This window comes from Penicillium roqueforti (assembly GCF_015533775.1).
Source record: "Penicillium roqueforti strain LCP96 04111 chromosome Unknown scaffold_17, whole genome shotgun sequence".
Lineage (NCBI taxonomy): Eukaryota > Fungi > Ascomycota > Eurotiomycetes > Eurotiales > Aspergillaceae > Penicillium > Penicillium roqueforti.
The window spans coordinates 288,315-306,436 of record NW_024067581.1 but is presented as its reverse complement, the minus strand read 5'-3'; the positions used below and the strand labels follow the sequence as shown (position 1 = coordinate 306,436).

Genomic DNA, 18,122 nt, shown 5'->3' with positions numbered 1-18,122 from the left:
TAATCGCGGTGATCGAAAGATGGCATAAGGAACTAGACGCTATTGGCGTGGAGAGTGGGGAGGAGACCTCGGGAGCCCCGCCCGGATTAATCGGACTAAAGTTGATGTCAGAATCTCGGATAAATACCGTCATTTTTCATCCTTGATACAGATGGGTCACGTGATTGACCAGGCTGGTTTTACTAGAAAAACCAACTCAGTGGCTTTTCTGGCGAAAAACATCCTTTCATTTCATTTTGTTTGTTTTGATTACTAACTTGTTCACAAGATTGTCATTTTTAGAGAGTTGGAGAATTTATTGAGATTTTTCTGCCACATATACACTCGCCTTACCACCATTTTTCCGTCAGTTAACTATATAACGCCTAGTTATAGAGAATTAGTACGATGTTAGTGTTTTGAATTGTATGACGTACGCAAATCCTAAATAGTACTGCGGACAAAATATCTACTGGCGCATTCTCGGTCGGATTATATTTACTGGTAACAAGTAGACCGCGGCAGACCTAGGCATTGAGTGACGAGCAAGGCGGGTGATCTAGACCCAGCGATCGTTCACAAAAAGCTAAAGTTTCACATACCTTGGGCGTAACGAGTCTACAGACGTCATTAACCACCAAAACATAACATGAATGGCATCTTGAACTTGGATTTGTCAGAGTTACGAGAAGGTGAGAGTGCGCGAGTCCAAGGAGACCTCGCCACGTGTTGGACTTTTTGTCTTGCCTCGTCGTCTTGACCATCGCTTTTCCTGATCGTCAATCTCACAATTATTCTTCTAGCCATCCCACGCGCCATACCCCCGTCGATCATGGCAACTGTACTAGCACCAAATCCTGCAGAAATATCATTCGAGAGAATGGACATCAATCGCTCGGGTGATTGGGCGAGTGAAGGTACTAAGCGAGCATCAGATGACCCCGATGGAGTGCAATTCTTCGAGGATGGGTTGAACGCCCGTATTCTAGGTAAAAAATGTTCCGGCAATGATCGCTGACTTTGACTAACGGGATCACGTTTTGTTGTAGGTGACGGCCGAGTGGATATCCATATCGATCAGCATAAACCGCACCTCGGAGGGCTATTAAAGCACATCCAACGCGCGGATATACATTCTGAGCGAGATTCCGAATGCGCTGTCAGCGCGGAACGGCCCTACACGAATGATGAGCATTTCCCACTGCACTTAAACCTGGTCATCCAAGTTATTGGTTCTCGAGGCGATATTCAACCATTTGTGGCACTAGGGAAAGAACTGAAAGCACACGGTCATCGAGTCAGATTGGCCACACATTTAGCTTTTCGGCAGTTTGTTCTCGATACCGGTCTAGAGTTCTTCAATATCGGAGGAGACCCAGAGGAGCTGATGGCTTATATGGTCAAAAATCCGGGCCTTTTACCGGGCTTCAAGGCAATACGCAGCGGAGATATCCAGAGGCGTCGCCGTGAGATGAAGGAAATCTTCAATGGATGTTGGAAATCTTGCTTTGAAAAGGGTGATGGGACTTACCTTCACCAGATTAAGGAAGACCCATTCAGTAAGACAGTGGATTACCGACAGCGGCCCTTTGTGGCGGATGCTATTATAGCAAACCCTCCTAGCCTTGCCCATATCCATTGCGCCCAACGACTGGGTATCCCTCTCCATATCATATTCACGTGAGCTGACTCTCTTATATAGTAATCTCTATGCACCTTTCGTATACTGAACACCTAATCAATAATAGGATGCCCTGGTCACCAACCCAGTCTTTTCCCCACCCGTTAGCGAATGTCCACCGCCGGAACTGCAAGCCAACTATCGCAAATTTCGTGTCCTACAATATCGTCGATATGATGGTATGGGAAGGATTAGGAGATATTCTGAACACACTTCGCAAAAATACCTTGGCACTCCAACCCCTGGATACAATGACTGCCCCAAGCATACTACACCGACTACATGTGCCACATACGTATATGTGGTTAGTAACATATTCCTGGTTGGCAAAAGTAGTTTAATATTTGAAACAGGTCCCCTTCATTACTACCTAAGCCCCCTGATTGGGCTGATAACATCGATGTATGCGGCTTTGGCTTCCTCCTCTCAGAGACCAGCTACACACCACCAACGGAAATAGCTGCATTTCTCGACGCAGGACCAAAACCAATATACATTGGTTTTGGCTCGATCGTAGTTGATAATGCGAACAAACTGACAAAAACCATATTTGAAGCAGTCAAAAATTCCGGACAGCGGGCTCTTATCTCAAAAGGCTGGGGGAATTTGGGGGCAGACGAAGTGCCGGACAATATTCTGATGATTGGAAACTGCCCTCACGATTGGCTGTTTGGGCAGGTTTCATGTGTTATCCACCATGGTGGTGCTGGCACCACAGCGGCAGGGCTCGCGCTAGGTCGACCGACAATAATTGTCCCTTTCTTTGGAGACCAGCAATTCTGGGGAAACATCGTTGCGCGTGCTGGAGCTGGGCCAGCACCAATACCACATAAAATTTTGAACGTGCAGAATCTCTCAAGCGCAATCGCGAAAGCGCTAGAGCCGAGTACTCTAGAGAGAGCACAGACGATCGCGTTGAAAATGCAGGAAGAGTCTGGTGTGCGCCATGGGGTGAATAGCTTTCATCGAAATCTTGACCCCCAGTCATACAGATGCTCTATAGTCCCGAATCATCCGGCGGCTTGGCATCTCAAACATACCAGAATCAACCTCAGTGCCTTTGCAGCAACGGTTCTAGTGAGATCAGGGAAGATCAGCCCAGATATGCTCGTGCTGTAAGTCTTGCTCCACATAGTCACCACAGCTGTGAGAGTTTCTTGCTGATTCGCCTACAGTTACCGTCCAATTGAGTATGATACATTACTGGACCCTGCCGACCCACTTACTGCTAGTGCTCAGGTGCTCTTTGGAGTCATTACGAGCTTCGTGACTGGGCTTGTCGATGCGCCCAGAGAGATTGTGCATGATATTGTTTCTGCTGCTCGCTCAATACGCCAACCCCATGAACATTTTGATCGCCACGCAGCATGTCAGGCAGTACTTTCTTCACCAGATCATTTATCTCCAGAGAATAATGATGGGACTGAAACACATATTCAAAATGAGAACGAGCAATTGCAGATTGAGAATGAGGAACAGCGAGATGGTGAAATCCTAGAAGGGGAGAGTGCACAGGAAGATACTACCGATGCGGACAATGAAACCGATATCAACAGCATTGATCGAATTCGGAGCACAGAACGCAAAAGGAATATCCAGCTCGAAAAGGCCAAGACAATGAGCAGCTCGATGACACCGACAAATCCACCTAAATCTACTATTTTACACGAAGCTGCGTTACACGGAAGTCAAATGTCCAAGAAAATATTGAAGATAATCATAGTGGTACCGACCGATTTGACACTGAGCATGGCCAGAGGTTTCCACAACGCACCCAAATTATATCACGACACGACAGTAACCGACACCCCCCAGGTGGTCAGTCTTCGAAGCGGGTTCAGGGCGGCAGGAAAGGTAGTAACAGCCATACCAGCGCCAGTCTAGGGCCAAATATTCTAACATATGTACAGGAGTTCCGAGATGGATTTTACTTCGGTATTAAGGGCCTAGGAACACAGCCGCATCATGGTCTTAAGCACGGAGGTGCTAAGGGGCTTCTCAAAGGTGTCGGAAAAGGAATCGGTGGGTTGTTTCTCAAGCCGACAGCAGGTATGTGGAACATGCAGGCAATGTTTCTGTGATCTTATTGTTTACAAGCTAATCTTAATCAGGGTTATGGGGTCTAGCAGGATATCCCTTAAGCGGGATAGTCAGAGAGATCAATGACTCGCTAGGCAGACATCAAAAATGCATGATTGTAATGGGTCGAATTTCGCAAGGACTCGAAGAGATGCGAGAATCCACGGCCCAGGAAAGGGAAGAGGTATCCAGGGGATGGATTACTATTGAACACGACTTGAAAAAGTTGAAAACGCACCACCATTTGCATATGTCGGACTCCACTCATGCTGTGGTGTTATTTGAGTGAGGTTTGAGGTACTCTTGTTAACTTCACCGTAAGGGGTTAACAGTCTGTATGTTACTTTGTATTGATCAGTTACCAGCGTCCTGAACGCGTCTTTTTTTGTTGTTTGACCTGTTTGACCTTGTGCATTGAGTCCAGGTCCAACATTGTATCCCGCTGTATATAGAAGAAGTTGGAGAGTAGACCTACCCAATTGGCCTCAAGCAAGGATACCTGCGTCACTTCGTACTGAAAACCATGAATCGAAGTCTGAACTTAGAGGCGTATCGCCCGTTCCACACAAAGGCGACGGGCAAGGGTTGTTGGTGTCTTTTAGAATAGCTCAATTGGAGTGCAAAGTTACTAATGTCTTGTGTTCACCACCTTGACTTTAATTACCCGTTATGAAAAGCTAAAAATGAACTATTGGCCTCTCCCTCAAGGTCTATGCGACAGCTCTCTATAAGGAGACTTCCACAATAGGACCCTTGTAGACGTGCCGGGCGCGCACAACGTAGTATATAATGGCAAGGAAGACGCTGCCCCCGATTATCAGAATGCTCTAGTTCATTGTTTCTACTATTGGTTGTATTATACTTGGCCAGAAGCTGAAAAAGATGATAATGCTCGTAACTTTGCGGTACTAATGTAGATGCTGTTAGTTATGAGGTGTATTTTGACCTCCGATGTTGCTATCTCCTATCCTGTCGACCTTGTTTGGTAAACCTTATGTCTTCGCCTAGTAAATATGAGGATCACTTGCGCTTAGTAGAGTCTATAATTTCAAATGATGCAAAAAGCTGGAAAAAGATGCTTTGTAAGGGCACTGAAACAACCACAGAACCAGGCAGGAAAACATCAAATAGGTCCTGGTCAATAGCCGCCTCACCACGCTATTAACAGGAAACCTCACAATGAAGACGCTGGCGGAAAAAAAAGCAAATCGTGAATATAACCCCGGTGATACAATCACGGAAGCCCACCGTAAAGGATTAATATCCTCACGAATGTAGAACACGTTGAACAAAACTCACGTTAGAGCCATTGCCTGTCAGCATATGAGCCTTTATATGGGTCTCGACTAGGTCATCAAAGGCAGTAAAGAGCTCAATTAACGCGGGGAAATGTTCCTCAGGGACACCTTCACACCGGATCCGTACATGCATTGGTACACCACCGATACCACCGTTGTCGGTCCAGTATCTTTTCGCGAATTCGATCAAGGCCATCAGTTCAAAGACATGGCCCCGGATACCCTGCGGGATCTGTAGAAGATCCCAATCGGTGTAAGCATCTATTTCAAGCACAGGTTTAGCAAGAGTCAAAGCTTCTCCAGTCACATTTGTAGCCGGCTTCTTTGCAATCGCAACACTTTTGTGGCGAGCCGGCTTCAATTCGACACATAACATAAAAGGGGTAACTATCATCATTCCAATTGTTGCTGACTTGGAAGCGAAAACATTGCAGACACTAAAGAATATCCAGATAAATGGTTTCGTGACATGACTCGCGTAGGGGCTTGGTCTCTCTGTCCGAAGATAGAGCGTCTATATCCTGACATGCGATCCGAAGCATGATGAAGTCCGCCATGGTGGAAGCTAGGACTATTGGAGGTAATGTCAAAGACCGTTGAGCATGAAGAAGAAAAGTAAGAGCCAGTGATAAAGTAACAATCAGTATTCAAGTAAGGGTTTAGTTGGTAAAGAAACAGAGATCGGGAAGTATGGCGAGGAGTGCAAGTAGGCTGACAAGTTTTTATCCGCGTTGGTTGTGGTGATATGAAGGAGAGGAATACCAATGTAGTCCTTTAGAAAGATATATATGTCCACTTCTCCGAATTATTTTGCGCGACAACATTCAGCAGTGCTATACCTAATGATATGCCCTAATATTGATTTTCGGAAATATCGAGACCTTTCAAGTAGACATTTCCTCTGTAGCCTAAGGTTATGCCTCATACAGCTATTGTTGTTGTAGACTATTGTTGTTGTAGAGCACAGACCTGCTTTGCTTGACTCGAAAGGATATATCACATGTGAACTACGTCTGACTTCTTCAGACTTAAATAATAGTCAAACACACTCAATCACTAATTGACTAACTAACTAGTCAGTTAGCTACTCCGTAAATAGGTAGTCAGTCAGTTACCTGGGTGTCCGGTGTTGGTGACGTTGCTGTCTGTGCCTGAAATTCGAGTCCCTTTATAGGTCACGTGAGCCATGACATAAGCATAATTTGAAACAAGCGGGAAAAAGCATACCAAAGTGATGTTAGGAGAAGAGAAGGGGGAAATAATATAGCTGTCGAGTAAATTCATTGTCTCAAATTGAAGGGCAAATAGATCCAGGCCACTTAGCCAGAACGTAAAGTCCACCACCTAGTACTTGGGCGTGGTCCCCCCCATCACCATCATAGCCAGGAGAACCAGCCCGCCTTTCCCTACACCTCAACAACAATCCACTTCCCTCTCCCCTCTCCACAACCCAACGACATCATCTTTACTTGGTCTCTTGTACATCGTCCACTTTGTCTCTTGCTAGTCAGACCGTGATTTTCGTGCTTTCGCAGTGGGCTGCGACCTGAGTGCTCGTCCTCTGGTGCTACAAAACCCCCCGCTCCCAGCCTGCCACTAAGCGACACGGAGATCCTCCAGCGCCGACCAAGCTTGTCCTATAACAACTGCTCTCGCCGAGAAATTTGCCACTCGATCCGTCAATTGTCTAACTCAGATCTACAGAGGTACGTTTGATCGGACTCTCGTCTCCCACTGCCTGCATTGGCCCTTTCTTCCTATCATCGTCTTGCTCCGTGCGCGTGCTGCGACTGCACATTGTTTGGAGCGCCTGATGATGTTGCCATTGAACCCCAGCTTCTCCTCCATGCATTCCCAGGGCTTTATATCAGCATTTCAGAACTATCTCCCTTCACAACAACCGTCTTACATGCTGTGTGACTCGGACCGCTTATGAGATTCTCCTATTAGGTCAATCCAAACACTTGTCCCCCTCCCCTCGTGGCTATCTTGAGCGGCTATTTCAGTTGGCTCCTTCGATATATTCCGGCTAGAGTGCGCCGCCTGGCTGCACTGGCACCAAGAAACATAGCCGAGTACATGTGGCCATCTACATAATCATCAAAATGAAGGGTTTCAGACAGAGAGTCGTGAGTTACCCGCGTATCCTGTCCAAGTGCACCTCACCGCATTATCACTTCTGGCAATCTATCCTCTTCTCCACCTTGCAGCTGGTGCTACCTCATTTACCTTGCAAATAAGCTAACATTTTGTGCCTTGCTCTTAGCACGACCAGTTGTCGCGGGCGAAAGACAATAAGTCCTCGAAAAAGAAAGACTCCAACTCCACTCCACAGAACCAATCCCTCGGAATTTCTAGCGCACAGCAGCCTACTTCCCCTAGTCAAGGGACACCCACATCCTCTACAACCTCTCTCAATGACTCGCGAAACAAATCTCCAGACAATGCCTCCCCAGCCGGAACCCCTTCTGCGGGCGCACCTCACCCCGGCACCCCGGTTCAACACTATATACCCCAACCGGGCACTGCCGGACAGCCTGTAAGCAATGGACCAGGAACTCCGAACAGGCAAGGCCAACCAGCGGCCCCCAACGTCATCATTAGCCCAAGCCCACCGGTAAGTCCAGTTGGCTCACCTTTCACTATTTGAATTTTCTAATGGATTGGGTTACATAGCATGTCCCCCCTCCTGGTGCCGCCGAAACAATGCCCGGAGATCTTGCACCTCCTAGGAAGTCCCATGTCTTCGATCGCCTACAGACAACTCCTAAGGACATCTCAGAAGGTATCCGGACCCCCAAACGCCAACATTCGTCGCGATTCGACATCTCCGACCAGCGTCAGAGAGAATTGGAGAAGTTGCCGGGATTCCACGAAGTGCCTCCCAACCGGCGCCAAGATTTGTTCATGCAAAAGATCGACCAGTGCAATATCATATTCGATTTCAACGACCCTACGGCTGATATGAAGTCCAAGGAGATCAAGAGGCTGGCGTTGCACGAACTCTTAGATTATGTTGCCAACAATCGGTCGGTCATTACAGAGCCTATGTACCCCCGCGTGGTAGAGATGTTCGCCAAGAACCTGTTCCGTCCTATTCCCCCGCCTATGACGCCCCAAGGTGAGGCATTTGACCCAGAGGAGGATGAGCCGGTCTTGGAAGTCGCTTGGCCTCATATCCAGGTGGTATATGAATTCTTTTTGAGATTCATCGAAAGCCAGGATTTCAACACGAACATCGCCAAGGGTTATATCGACCATCAGTTTGTGCTTTCGGTATGTCTCCTGCTGTTCGGTTCCATGTTTAATACAAGCTAATACTACATCTAGTTGTTGGACCTCTTTGACTCGGAAGATCCCCGGGAACGTGACTTCCTCAAGACAACTCTGCATCGCATCTATGGAAAGTTCTTGAATTTGCGGTCATATATCCGCCGATCCATCAACAACGTCTTTTTCCAGTTCATGTACGAGACAGAACGCCATAACGGAATCGCCGAATTGCTTGAGATTCTGGGCTCCATCATCAACGGGTTCGCTTTACCGCTAAAGGAGGAACACAAGCTCTTCTTGACTAGAGTGCTCCTACCCATGCACAAGGTGAAGAGTCTCAGCATGTACCACCCGCAATTGGCCTACTGCATAGTGCAATTTTTGGAGAAAGACTCCTCATTGACCGAAGATGTAAGCCATAAATTATCATCTCCAATCTACTTCGGGTACTAACCACTATGTCTAGGTTGTTCTCGGCCTACTGCGCTTCTGGCCTAAGACCAATAGCACTAAGGAGGTTATGTACCTGAATGAGGTGGAAGATATCTTCGAGGTGATGGATCCGGGCGAGTTCGCTAAAGTACAGGAGCCTCTGTTCAATCAGTTGGCCAAGTCTGTCGCCAGTCCTCATTTCCAGGTTGCTGAACGTGCTTTGTACTTCTGGAATAACGAGTATTTCTGTAATCTTGTGAGCGACAATGTGGAGACAATTCTCCCGCTTATGTTTGCGCCGCTTTACGAGAACTCGAAAGGACACTGGAACCGGTGAGTTTGATCTGCATGTGCTGCTTAAATATGAACTGACCCTTTTCCCAGAACAATCCACAGCATGGTTTACAATGCCATGAAGATGTTCATGGAGATCAACCCGCAACTTTTCGATGAATGCTCTCACGATTACACGGAGCACCAGAACAACGCAGACCAACGTGAAAAGATTCGTTCGGAACGGTGGGACGTGATTGAGCAACAGGCCAAAGATCGGAAGAACGGCATTCCCCCACCACCAGCCCCCCCTCTTGACGTGCCGGAGGTGATCGATGAGGTAGAGGCTATGACTCACGAGAGCCAAAAGCGGTTGAACTCCCTAAAGTTGCAAGATGATCCCGATATTTCCAAGGATCGGCCCAGCCGGGAAGGCACCCCTAATTCGGTAAGTCCAGTGCATCTCTGATCCGTGCTGCTTTGCTGCCCAGATACGTGCATTCCTATGCGAACTACTTCCCTTTTGCCTGGCCCTATCGCCCTCGTACTTGTCTTTTGCTAAGAGACCGCGTCCGCCCATGTACAGCCAGCGTAATTCTAACGTGAAAACGTCCGTTTGCTCCAGACACGACGCCGAGGCTCGATTCGAAGCACCGGCCGACGGCGAAGGAGCGGAAGCGGCAGTGAGATTCGCCCGCGACGACGATCGGTCGGCAGTGGTACCAGTGCAACCAATGTACAGATCTTGCATCGAAGCAATTCCACCAAATAATGTCTCGGAGATGGACTGCTGATGGACATGTGATTTCCGTTTATTTTCTCCTGCGATGACATAGCGACTATGGGGCAACGATATTTTTGTTTGAGATTTTCGGCGGTACTCGTCCGGACCGATGCCCTCAACCTGTGCCCCCTGCCTTTTATTTGTCTTTTTCCCATTTTTTCCCCTTTTCTTTTGTGTACATGGATTTTTCTTTTCGATATTTTCCCTTCCGCGACCGGCTCCCTCAAAATTTGAGTTGGAACCAGTCTTAGAACCGTGTTCGGGTATGGAAAAGGGTGTGAATGGCGTTTCATCCATTGACCACGATGTTGGTGGCTGTCTATGTGTTGTCTTTTTGTTGTTTCTCTTCTATTATTTAGACCAGTTCTAGGATATGACATTGCCTTGGAATCGGATGCTTGAGCACTCGTAGACTTGCATGGACGACAAGTCTTAACCAACTTTATCCAGTATTTCATGCTTTATATTGTTTTGTTGATTGTGCTAAGAGAATAATGTAGACTGGGACTCGGGAATATCTGTGAATCCAAAATGTGGAAATATCAAAAGAACAATGCCGAAAATTAGATAACAAAGTGAGAAATTATGGAAGTCGTGGGAGATATGGTTGTCATCCAATACTGGTGATGACGCTCAATGGCTTGGTCGCATGATGCACAATCTGTTCCAGCTGGTTGAAAAGGCAATCTAGAATATCCGAAGCATATTCCTCAGATGCAGTCGTCGTCCAGTAGCGTAGTTCGACCTTGAAGTGGGAATGGGAGGGAATAATAGCTACGCATAGGTCATACTAAAAGAGTCAGCAGTTGTCGGTCTGATCGTGGTCCTAGTTCCAAAGGCCCTCACCTCAGTTGCATCGTCCAAATCGATGAGTTTGATATCGATCTCGTTGCTCCCATCCTTTGCAGTAGATGATCGTGTCGAGAATGGGTTCTGCACTGTCAAAACTGTATTGAACAGCTGCTGGTCCTTGTCTAAGCTCCTTATTCCAGCTTTTCGGATCATATCTGGCATGGAACAGTACTGATGGTCGTTTCGACGCTGAATATTCTCCTGGTTCTGTCGGAGAGTATCCAATACCGTGCGCGTGGGATCAATTGCAATTCGACACGGAAGAATGTTGAAAAATGACCCAACAATATTCCATACTTCAAGGTGAGGGGTATCACGCCCCGAGGTGATGGTTCCGAAGCACACATCGCGGGAATTGGTGTATTGGGTGAGAGTCAAGGCCCATGCCAGCTGGAAAACATTGGTGATGGTGAGATGATTGGAACGCCAGAAGGAATCTAAACGCTTTGATTGCGCGAATGACAGGCAGCGGCTCTGCGAGCGCGGTTCAGGCAGAGGGGACTGTTTAGCAGGGAGTTTGGGTAGGTGGGAAGGGTATACTCCATAAAGCGTCTGTGTCCAGTATTGCAGCGTTCCTGCAGACGACTGGCTGTGCAAATGGGACAGATATTGACGGTACGAGACTCCATTCTCTGGCAAAGGCTGACCCTGGAGGAGGAGAGAAAGTTCTTCTAGTAGAATGGTCATAGAAAAGGCGTCGATCAAGGCATAGCCCGTTTCCAGCCTTATGAAGACCGCTCCAGAATTGTCCTGGCCGATTATTAACCGGTGTGGTGGTGACAGGCCCCAGAATTGGACTGGTTCGAGATTTTTCAGCTCTGTGAGGGCATTCTTGCTGCAAGGAAGAGCAAGAATTTGAGCTGGTCCCTTGCCAAGGACTACATGAAGGTAATCTGCATGAACCTTTGGTTCTTTCATCATAACTGTACGCAAGGCGACATGACGATGCACTAGTTGATTCCAAGCGTTGCTCACCTGTATCGCAGTCACTGATTCGGTGGAACAAATTTCGAAAATAGCAGTGCTTGTGTAGTTGGACGTATAGAGCTCCAACACCCCACTGTGGGCGTCAGAGCAGGGGTAGATTTCCTCGATGGAATCCGATTTCAACAAATTCAACCGAGATCGAACCATGTCCAGCTGGTATTCGATATGCTCAAACTGGACAAGATAATTTTTCCCTCGAACGGAGTCTTCGGAATTCAGGGCTTTCTGGCGCTTGGAATCAACAGTTTGGGCCTGAATCACAATGGCATTTGCGCAAAACAAGGATACAGTGTTCTTTGAGAGAAAATCCTGCATCGAGATGGCCATGTTCCTTCTCCGACACAAAGTGAGAACGCGCATGGCAGTAATAGAATCACCTCCGAGAGCGAAGAAGTTATCGTCCATGCCAACAGCCTCCTCATTCAATGACAGGGCCGTGGCAAAACTTGCACGGACGAATCGCTCTTGCTCTGTCGTTGGTTCCCTTTTCTCTGCCACCGGATTATCCATATACATCTCCAATGTCTCTCTATCCATTTTCGAAACAATCTGGCGTAGTGTCTTGCGGTCGGCCTTGCCGCTTGGGCTAAGCGGTAGACGGGACAGCGAAAGAAAAAGGGATGGTATCATATACGGTGGAAGGTATTGATTGAGATGATGTCTTACACCTTCAAGGTAAGCTTGATTTCGTGTTGACGGTGGGAGCAATAGTTCCCGATGTTCAAGACAAGCAGAGTTTATGCCCACCGTTGTTTCTACCGTCGCAGGATCATAGAGGAACATGACAAGTCTAGGTCTCTGGATGCCGGCAGGGTTGATTAATTCCGCAATGACCGCGGTACCATGTTGGTACTTTTCAGCACAATGCTCAATCTCGTGCACCTCAATCCGTTGCCCATTGAGCTTGACCTGTGTATCCTTTCGGCCGACCAAAGTTAAGGACCCGACTGCATTCAAGGAAGCGAGATCTCCAGTCTTGTACAGTCGGTCTCCTCGTAAGAAGGGGAAGTTCTCGCTCCAGACAGGATCACGAATGAAGGCCGCTGCAGACTCCTGGGTTCGGTTGATATAGCCTCTTCCAACAATCGGCCCACCGATCAATAGTTCTCCCACGGAGCCAACCGGTTGAAGCTCATCATGGTTCTCCGGGTCAACGATCCAACATGACGCGTTTGGAGAAAATCCGACGTTGCCCAAGTCCGAGCTGGGAGTCAATGGCGGTGTAGTGGTTGTGTACATAGTGCACTCGGCTGGCCCATAGGATTGATGCAGCTGGACCCGTGAAGCCCATGTCGCCAAATCGGAGGCTGATGGCGGCTCTCCTCCAAGAATCAGAGTTTGGAGACAAGGGACCGCAGCTGGCGAGAGGGTGCGTGCCACAGAAGGAGTCAGCATAGCCATGTTGACCTGCATGGTTGTCATCGTTTTCGCCAAGCTGTTCATGCGTTGAGCTTCAGAAGGCACACATACGCAGCCTCCGGCACCGAGTATAAGTACAATCTCGGCAAGGCATATATCAAACGCGGGCGAGGCGAAAAGCAAGCCTCGGGACCCATTTGATGCGCCAATTATGTCCTTATGTGCCTCGAGCATCGAATATACCATGCCATGCTCGATCACAACACCCTTCGGGGCACCGGTTGACCCGGATGTAAAAGCAACATACATTGGATCTTGATGAGACACCGATGGCAAAGTCCAAGTATCGTAGTCCGCTCGGGTCGCAATATCGGGAGTCAGAATCAACATATCATCGACCAAGCCCGTACACTTCTCTTGGAATACCAGAGAGCATATCATCATCCGTGCCCCGGCGTCTCGCAAGATATGCTGCAAACGAGGCACGGGGAAATTGGGTTCTAACAAAACCATGGCGGCTCCCGACATCATGACGCCCAGGATGGCAACGGGAAACCATTTCGATCTTTCCACACAGATCCCGATGACAGCACCGGGTTCCGACCGGGACCCGAAAGACTTGATATGGCCTGCCAATCTCCACGCCAACGAGACTAGTTCTTTATATGTGAGTGAGCCATCCCATGCGCAGACGGCCTCTGAATTTGGTTGGATGACGCTGAAGTCCTGGATAATATCATGTAGGCAATGCAGTTCGGGCGAGATCTTCCTGTTAATCGCCGCTAATTGCTGCCACTCGGGAGCTAGCTGACGTCTCAGGTTGCTCACTGTCGTCCCGGGCTCCCGAAGGATTCGTTGTAACAACATATCAAACTGCTCTAGCAGTGACTCAGTCCTGTCAGATCCTAGAATGTCGGTATTAAAGATGGCCTTGACCTCTAGCAATTTGCCCTCCTGCTGGGCCACAATTGACAGGGGATACGACGCAAATTTCAGGTCATGATCTTCATTCTCGGGTAAATCAATCAAGGCGCCCGGAGGAATCTGAAGAGATTGCAACCTGACGGTGAGAAGATTCTGGAATCCACAAGCCAGGGCTGCGTCTGGGCTTGACTCCGCGATACGCCTGAGACCAATATGTTCAAATGGCATGATGGAGACGTCGTGATGTCGCATTTGGATCAACATATCTTCCACCGATATCTGGTCATGAAGCTGCGTGCGGAAGGGGAATGTTGCAAAAGTTGGCCCAGCAATACGATCGATTTCTGGTACTGGGGCATTCCGGCCCGAGACTGTTAATCCGTATACTACATCATTCGAGTGAGTTTGGGAAGAGATCACAAGGGCCCAGGCCAATTTTATTTTATTGGCGAGGGTCCAGTTCATATCCGACTTCGCCAGGATAATTTGCTGGCTTTTGACTTGCCAATGTGGCAACGCGATTGACCGCCGGGAAGAGATAGGGAACATTGTTGCTTGTAAATCGTTGAAATGTTGACGCCAAAAAGAGTGACCTTCCTCAATCTTCAAATTAGAGATGTAGTTAATGACATGATTGAAGGCAGGGCGTGGTGGCAATCTGTCCCCATTATAAATCACCTGGAGATCCTCGAGCAGCTGCAAATATGACCACCCATCAAAAAGGGCGTGGTGCATGGTCAAAATGAACATTCCAGAGTCAGATCCGCCGCAAGCCCGTCCAGGATGAAATGTTAAACGTGCAAGGGGTGTCCCCAAGCTCATCGGCTCGCAATCATCCACGACTAAAATGTCTTTGCGTGGAAGCTTTTGCATGATGACTACTTGAAGCTTTTGACCATCCTGAAGTTGAATTATGCGTGTTCGGAGGATGGGATGTACAAGCCAAAGCTGTTCCCATGCAGCCCAGATCCGATGAAGGTTCGTAGAAGGAGCCAAGGAGAATCGGTATGTGCCCATGAAAGCTCCCGGGGTAATGATGGATAGATGCATGAGACCTTCCTGCAGAGGGGTGCAAGGGTAAATGTCTTCAATCGTTGCTCTCTCCACGCCACACTGGGCTGTCGCGGCGGATAGACTCTGCTCGGGGTCTATGAGAAGAGAGAATGGCGAGATCTCATGAACCCCTTTGCTATCCACGGTACATCGCGCAATATCTCGTGGACTCTGAAGACGGATGACATCCGCCACCGTGATTTCCAGGCCACGCTTGCGTGCACGGGCTACTAGCTCGATAGCCGCCAATGAATTCCCTCCCATGTCGTAGAAACCGTCCTCTGCACCGATGTTCCGTTCCGGGCAGCCCAATGCCTCAGCAAATACGGAGCACAAGATATTTTCCTTGGCAAAAAGCTCCGGGTCCAGCTCGACATCTTCTCTATCACGCTGCTTTGACGGATGCTCTCCTGACGGCGGGTGACTGGATGCTGCAAGATCGATCAAGGCTCGTCGATCAAGTTTGCTAGTTCTCGTTAAAGGAAAGCGATTGACGAACATATACTTGGTTGGGATCATGTATGGTGGTAGACAGTCACGCAGCCAGTGTTTCAAGTCGGTCACCAAATCGAGGAGGGTGTCATTCATGGGGACAACGAAACTGTGCTTCGTCGGGCGAGTATCATCATTATCAGCGGAAATAAACAAGGCAAGGAGTTTCCCCGCGCTACTACCGTTGACTTGGATCACATCGGCCACTGCAAGTATTCCCTTCTGAAACTGGGAGGCATGATGCTCAATTTCCTGCAGGTCAACACGTTGCCCGTGAATCTTGACCTCCCGGTCTTTGCGCCCCACATATCGCAGCGCGCCATCGTCGACATTATATCTCACAAGATCTCCAGTCTTATAAACGCGTTCGCCTGGAGGAATGCCGAATCGCGTCGCCCAACGAGGGTTGGAGATGAAAGACTTCTGGTGGGGCTGGTTGAGATAACCTCGGGCTACGATTGGTCCGCTGATGAGTAACTCTCCCACCGCACCCAGGGGCTCGAGCTGATCATGATCTTGAGGATTCACGATCCAGCAGTGACTGCTGTATGAGCGACCGATATTTTGAGGATCTTCCACTTCCACATGGGGCTGGATAGTGGCTACCACACTGCACTCGGCGGGGCCGTATGCGTTCAGGAGTTGGATCTTCCCCGACCCTGACCATTGTTTGATATGGTCTTGAGACATCGGCTCTCCGACAAGCAAGACAGATTTTACGTGCGGTACCTCTTCGGGGTTGATGAATCGTGCCACAGATGGAGTCAGTTCGAGCCAGTTGGCTCGCATCCCACGGATGGCATCTGCCAGGCCGTTGAGCCGCTGCTCCTCGGAGGGTATACAAACACAACCACCTGCCACCAGGGTCATGAGTGTTTCAAGAATGCTACTATCGAACCCATATGAGGCAAACTGAAACGCCCGGGTTTGGTGATTAATATTCTGGACTGCGTTCTGAGCCAGCGTATTTGCAACGAAGCATTGGTGTTCAATCACGATCCCTTTGGGCTTGCCGGTGGAGCCGGAAGTAAAAGCGATGTATGCGGCATTTGAAGGCTTGACTTGTGTGTTGAAGGGTTTTCTCCTTGTATCGACGTGGCTTTTTATTGTGTCGAGGAGAGTGATAACTCGAGGACCCAGCTGTCGACCCAGCTCCTGCAATGAATCCCAGACTATGGCAACTTTTGCCTGCACCTCCGAGCAAATATCGACCAGACGGGTCATAGGATGAGAGGGATCGAGGAGAACAAAAGCGCTTCCCGCTCTCAACACTCCCAGAATGGCGACTGCCGTCCAGCTCGATTTTTCGAAGTAGAGCGGGACCACTGACTCTGGGCCAACACCAATTGACAGCAGCTGGAGCGCGACTGCGAGTGAAAATTTGTCAAGCTCTGCATACGTGATGGAACCATCCCAAGCACACAGTGCCTCGGCATCGGGTTGGCTCCGACAATGCTCCAGGATCAAGGTATGAATGCATATTTGTGGCCGTGCGAGTGTATACGGGTTGTTCCATTGCTGGATTAACCTGCTGCTATATGAGCCCAGGAAATCCACCTCCCGGAGTGATAACCCTGGGGTCATAACCATTTGTTCCAAAATGTGAAGTGTAGCCGTCAATTGTGACCAGGCTTGGTTCACTGTGAGAGATGTTCTTGGGTATTCCAAGGATACTTGACCGGTTGATCTGCTGCAACCCAAAACAATCATTGCATTGAATGCACACGGCAACTGGAACTCTTTTAGTAAATTGCGAAGAATACATGTATCGAGTCCTTCTTACCGAGGTTGGACTGTTCGGTGCATCATGCCACCTGATGACCACACCCGTCGAGGTCTGTGTGCCTGAAAGAGGTTCTCTGTGCTTTTCCTTCGCTGCATCCACCAAAAGTATATCCGAATTGTCTGATATTTCCCATGTCTCTAAATGTGAAGATGAAGCCACCAATTTCGAACACGCATCCCGAGGGACCACCGGTTGTTCCAATACTGCAAATGTTGTCGTTTGCGTTTCTGAGAGCCTGGCAAGCAACAAGGCCCATGATGCCTTGAGAAGATGAGGTACACCATTATCAGTGCATTTCACTTCCAATTCCTTGCCCAAAGGAATGGAAATATTATGACGACCATGATAAGAATCCATGGCGATGGTGGACAATATTCTAAGAGATCAAGCTTCCTCCGATAGATGATGGTTCTTTTATGGTAACAAGTACATGGTACATTTTCACTTCGGTCCAAATGACCTCTCCCGATATATCTTCAAAAATAGCCAAGAATGAGCTGTCAGCAGAAAGAATGTCGTTATAGTTGCCACGCTGAGGCTGACCACCAATTATTCTTAGTGCGTGGCTACACCTGCAACAATTCACTAGCCCTTGCATATAACACACCATGCGCTCGCTGGAATCAACGCGAGGCGACCATGCATGTTCGTCCTTGTGCATCAACGTTGGACCCACATGTACTTCGTACATGTAAGATTCTGGCTACTCGGTGATGTCGTTTCGGATTGTCAGCCGCACTTGTGGGAACTGTAATAAGTTCCTCTATATCACCGCACGTACCTATTTGGGAAGTTACACCCATGCTATCGATTACAAATCGAATTCAAAATCGTCATTTATATCCTCCGTTTGTTACTTTTCCTTCTTTC

The 18,122-nt window shown here is 48.4% G+C and overlaps 3 protein-coding genes across 3 annotated transcripts; 2 read left to right on the top strand and 1 right to left on the bottom strand.

Annotated features, from left to right (window-relative positions):
• Positions 1–811: 811 nt before the first annotated feature.
• Positions 812–4,028, top strand: LCP9604111_6477 (glycosyltransferase; the record flags this gene model as incomplete). The annotated part of the gene is made up of 7 exons (XM_039074402.1): positions 812–968; positions 1,029–1,659; positions 1,728–1,964; positions 2,014–2,775; positions 2,836–3,514; positions 3,571–3,709; positions 3,772–4,028. 7 exons carry the CDS (start codon positions 812–814, stop codon positions 4,026–4,028), a joined length of 2,862 nt encoding a protein of 953 aa, XP_038927527.1.
• Positions 4,029–7,142: 3,114 nt separating this feature from the next.
• LCP9604111_6476 (protein phosphatase 2A regulatory subunit RTS1) lies at positions 7,143–9,787 on the top strand (the record flags this gene model as incomplete). Its single annotated transcript, XM_039074401.1, has 7 exons — positions 7,143–7,166; positions 7,304–7,654; positions 7,714–8,313; positions 8,368–8,721; positions 8,777–9,075; positions 9,127–9,463; positions 9,641–9,787. The coding sequence occupies 7 exons, from the start codon at positions 7,143–7,145 to the stop codon at positions 9,785–9,787; spliced, it is 2,112 nt and encodes a 703-aa protein (XP_038927526.1).
• A 622-nt stretch (positions 9,788–10,409) lies between these two features.
• LCP9604111_6475 (non-ribosomal peptide synthetase) lies at positions 10,410–18,055 on the bottom strand (the record flags this gene model as incomplete). Its single annotated transcript, XM_039074400.1, has 3 exons — positions 10,410–10,589; positions 10,646–17,040; positions 18,034–18,055. The coding sequence occupies 3 exons, from the start codon at positions 18,053–18,055 to the stop codon at positions 10,410–10,412; spliced, it is 6,597 nt and encodes a 2,198-aa protein (XP_038927525.1).
• Between the last annotated feature and the right edge of the window lie 67 nt (positions 18,056–18,122).